The 4,451-nt window shown below is 41.5% G+C and overlaps 1 protein-coding gene across 1 annotated transcript; it reads right to left on the bottom strand.

The window, feature by feature from the left end:
• Nucleotides 1-2,983: 2,983 nt before the first annotated feature.
• On the bottom strand, nt 2,984-4,138 carry LOC138874013 (uncharacterized). Its single transcript, XM_070152513.1, has 2 exons — nt 3,550-4,138; nt 2,984-3,315 (listed from the first exon to the last, which is right to left on the bottom strand). Exons 1-2 carry the CDS (start codon nt 4,136-4,138, stop codon nt 2,984-2,986), a joined length of 921 nt encoding a protein of 306 aa, XP_070008614.1.
• Nucleotides 4,139-4,451: the final 313 nt, after the last annotated feature.

Below are 4,451 nucleotides of genomic sequence, written 5' to 3'. Positions count from 1 at the left end.
GAAATAAAGAAGGTTTAAATTTGGGGTCAAACCCAATCCAACCGTCCCAGCCCAAACGTAAACCACCCAATACCCGGCCCAACCCACGCCTGACCCGGTCTGGATCCCCCCCAAACGAAACGACGTCGGTTCGATCAATATTGATCTGATCCGTTGATCTCCCCTTGATCGAACGGCTCGGAACTGAAGCCTTGGGAATATTTAAGTGTCCAAATTTGTCCCCCCACTTCAGAACCCTTCTGCTCAATACCCCATCAGAACACCCCGAGACCCTAGTTGAGCTGCCCCTAAATCCACCACCGTCCGGTGGCAGCGCCACCTCCAAACGCCACAAAAATCACACCACTAAACCACCCTGACCCCCTCGTTCCGAATCCCCACTCCGTTTCCCTCGAATGTTGCCCCAGCCCCTCGAATCTTAGATTAGAAACGAGCCCAGAAATCCCAAGTCAAGATTTGGCAAACTTTCGTGCCGAATCTGAGTTTATTCGTGTGTTCTTCATAAGAGCACACGATTAACCTCAGATTTGGCCGGAAAATCCAAGGATCTGAAGACCCAGGCTTCCCTTCTATTTTTTGAATTTTTCTCAGGTATTTCTTTCTTTTTTTCTTTCGATTTAATCTGTCCCTCGTTTATTTTTGGATTTTCTACTTCTTCTCCTCGTCTTGAATCATTCTCATTTGGTTCCGGAATCTATTCATTCATGCATGAGTAGTCGGAGTCATGTTAGGTTAGTTGTCAAAATTCTTAGTTAATGAACCATTTAGTCTGGAGTTTAATCGTTATGTGTTATTTGGTAGTCAGATAATTGCTAATTGGGCCGTCTCAGTTTTGATTTGGGTTGCCTTCTCTTTAAGTTTGTTTCGGATTGGGTTTGGGGTTTGGTCAGTTTCAAATCATTGAGTGAAGGCCCAAATTTGGAAGCCTGCCCGTTGGACAAGATTGGATCTGGGTCTTTGTTCATTTGACCCTATTTGGTCCAAGGTAAATTTCAGGGCACTTAGGGGTAATTGAGGCAATACACTGAGAGAATCTCTCAAGTAACCACCCAAGAAGCTTCCTAGAAAGCTGAAAATAGCCTGGCTTGGATACCAAGTCAGAAAATAAGGGACTAATTAGCAAAAACAAAAATTAGAAAATGACTAAAATAAAAAGTTGAACCCTTAAGGCTGCCTTGTTTTCTTGCCTACAAAGGCATCATTTCTTGCATTTCAAGGCAAGACCTGAGAGCTAAAATTCAGAAAAGGCAAAATGGCTGAAAATTAGAGTAAAAATTACTGTTTCATTGAAATTCACTCTGTAATTCCTTCAGTTTTCAAATCCTGAAAAGAGTTTCTGATTGATATAGTCTTAAAAGGGACTGAGATTGGGTGTTTGAGGTTTAATTTTGAAGTTGTTTTGGGTATTGTTCGAGTGGGATTGTCTTTATTTTGTTTTCAAGTTCATCTTGGTTGAGCTGGTGTTGCTGGTATTGGCATGCTACTGTTCTATTGCTGATTCTCCATTTTCTGCTTTTATTTTTGAATTCCAAGTACAAGTTCTGGACCTTCATGATGTAAGGCTTGATTCAAGGATGAAATGGAAGAACCATTATGCTTTAGTTCTTTGTTTCTTTGCTTGATGTTTATATTCCTTCATTTATTCATAGTATGGTCATAGTTAAATTCTCTTTAAGTAATCGAATTCTCATGCTATAATTAGTTGTGAACTGTGGAGACTATGGCATATTTGGATCTTGCTGTTTATTTAGTTTTAGTGTTATAGGTCAATTTTGCAATCCTTGTTATCTGTATGTAGAAGTGTAAGCTTGAAATTCATATAGCAATTTGGACGAACCTTAATAATTGAGCTATGTTGTTCACAAAGTATGGAAGTCATCAGTGGTTTGATTTATAAGGGTATTGTTTCCGGTGTAGTGAAAAAGGAGGTGTGACATCCACAAAAAGAAATAAAAACATCCAAACCATGAGCAAAAAATAGAAAAATCCCTAATCTGGGTCACTGGGGGGGGGTGTTACTAGAACTAGTTCAGGAGGCAGAAACTAGGAGTCCTAAGGCTTGGAGGAACTGGAGGGTTGAGTTTTGAGAAGATTCAGCATGTTCTGAAGAATTCCATCATTCTTCTCCTTTTCTTTTGCAAGCTCAATTCTGAGACCATCCCTCTCAGCTTCCATTTCAACCACACGAGCCTTGAGCCTAGCAATTTTAGCATCCTTAGCTGCATATTCCTGAACCAAAGTCCTAACCTTGTTGTTGATGGGTGTCCTCAAGGATGAACCAGGTTCAACTGGGATGTCATTGACTGGATAGTCACAGGCAAGAAGAGTTTTGATGCCAAAGTGTTCTTTGCTCGATGCCATTTCCCATTTCTTCATAGGCACATTGAGCCTGTCCAAAACTGTGGTTAGTATGAAGCCATATGGGGTAGCATGAGCCTTGGAACCATTTATGACCCTGTCTAGAAGTTTGACTATGAGGGCAGGCCAGTTGATTTGCTTTCCTCTCTCCAGACATTCCATAAGAACCAGATCCATGTAGTTGGTAGTGTGCCTTCTCTTCTGTCTTGGCAATAAGCACTTGTTGACAAACTCAAACACCACCTTGTGCTGAGGCCTCATCTCACTATTCTGCACAGCTCTGGCTTCATTCACATTCTCTGAATCACAAAACCTCTTGGTTATTTCAAGGGCAGTGAGGAGGGAGTCCAGGCATGGCCACCTTTGCCTAGTATAGTCATCAAACCCTTCAAAGGGTATGTCCAGAATCTCTCCCAGTTTCACAGCATCAAACTACACTTGAACTCCCTTCACCTGGCTACTGACAACTCCATCCTTAACAGCAGCATTTTCCATAAATTCAATTAACTCATTTCTAGCTAGCCTACCTTCCATCCGAAGGACCATGTCCTTACGTCCCTAAGCAGCCAAAGAGTCTACCAATCTCATCATCCTTGGTTCCACCAGGTCCTTCAACAATCTCCCTTTAAAAATTTTCTTCTGCCAAAAATGGCAAGCTTATCCCTTCCTTCTCAAATTCATCATCATCTTCTTCTTCTCCACTCCAATCATCATCATCAGAAACTTTGGTTTGTTTAGCTTTCACTGCAGATCTTGTCCTCTTGGCTAGTGTGGGTTCAACAGCTACAGGCATAGAGGAGGACTTCTTAGAGGAAGTCTTGGGTTTCTTAGGCTTGGGTGTAGGAACCTCCACTGTTATACCCCTCTCTTGATGAACCAGTTCCATCTCTTCTTCCTCAACAACCTCTGAGGATTCTGCAACCTTTCCCTTTCCCTTATCCTTTTTTTTCTTGCTTTCTTCTAAAGCCTTTTGTAGATCAACTTCACTCTATTTTACCCTGCTTCTTGTGGCTCTACCCCTAGGCACTGAAGAGACAGTAGGTGTTGGGGATGAGGCTTTTCTTTTCTTGGATGGCTTGGGAACATTTGGGGCTTTTGGTGTAGTAGCTTTGCGTTTCTTTGGGTCATAACTTGCCCCAACCTTTTTCAGTAGGTCAGCCAAGGTTTATTTAGTAGATGAAACAGGCTCACCTCTTTGTTTGCTTAGATGAACCAACCCCTCAGCTGCTTCTCCAGAACCACTTCTCCCTGACTTCATTCCACTCTCATTTAACCTATCTTGTGCAACCCCACATATAGCAAGAACTGCTCCCTTCCCTTTTCCCCTCTCTTCACCATATGCACCCTCTCTCTCTTTTTCTTTTTCAGACTTCTTTTTACCTCCACTCCTACTCATCTCAGGTAACTCAATATCCCTAATGGGTCCAACCAGAACAAACCTAGTTTCTAAGTTTTCAACCACAGAAGAACTTACCTCAGATGGAGATTCTTGAGTCTTTTCAGAGTCAGAAGACCCATGGCCATCTCCCTCAGTCGCGGATTGAAAGGATTCAAACTCAGAGCTAGAATCAGACTTTGGAGCTGGGCTTTCTTTCACTTGGCTAGCTTTCAAAATTTCATTTAAAACCTTCCTCAAAGTCCCAGATGCTACAGTGTTTTGAGCAAGCATTTTCTGCCTTCGAAACCTAGGTTTTGGAGATACACTTAGTGGAGTAGATGAGGATGAATTTGAGGGAGATGGTGGTGGAGGGCTGTGAGGATGATCTTGTGGGTTAGACATGATTCTTCATTTCTTAAGAGAATTTGGGAATTTTGGAAAAGAGGGCAATTAGAATTGAAGAGGAATTTTTGACGGTTTTAGAATTATGAAGAAGACTGGAGATGTGGTGTGTATTTAAAGCAAATTAGACATTAAGTAAGTAACGATAGTTTTTCAGGGGTCAAATAGAAGTCTAATCAAACTGAAATTCCAGAATTTTAATGATAAATTTGGCTTCCCTAGATATTAGGCAAAAATCACGGTTTAAAGTTCTAGGTGGACGAAACTGGTTCAATGCCCAACAGATAGAATTTTCTAGGAATTTGACAAGTAT

Source organism: Nicotiana sylvestris, chromosome 7 (genome assembly GCF_000393655.2).
Source record: "Nicotiana sylvestris chromosome 7, ASM39365v2, whole genome shotgun sequence".
In the NCBI taxonomy this organism is placed as follows: Eukaryota; Viridiplantae; Streptophyta; class Magnoliopsida; order Solanales; family Solanaceae; genus Nicotiana; species Nicotiana sylvestris.
The sequence above is the reverse complement of the archived record's forward strand: the minus strand, read 5'-3'. Positions and strand labels throughout refer to the sequence as shown.

Excerpts from the sequence above, each read along its gene's own strand:
- LOC138874013 (XM_070152513.1), bottom strand. The coding sequence starts at position 4,138 with ATGTCTAACCCACAAGATCATCCTCACAGCCCTCCACCACCATCTCCC. Across the intron at positions 3,316-3,549 it reads TCATCTAAGCAAACAAAGAG|AAAGCAAGAAAAAAAAGGAT; the intron begins GTGAGCCTGTTT and ends AGGCTTTAGAAG.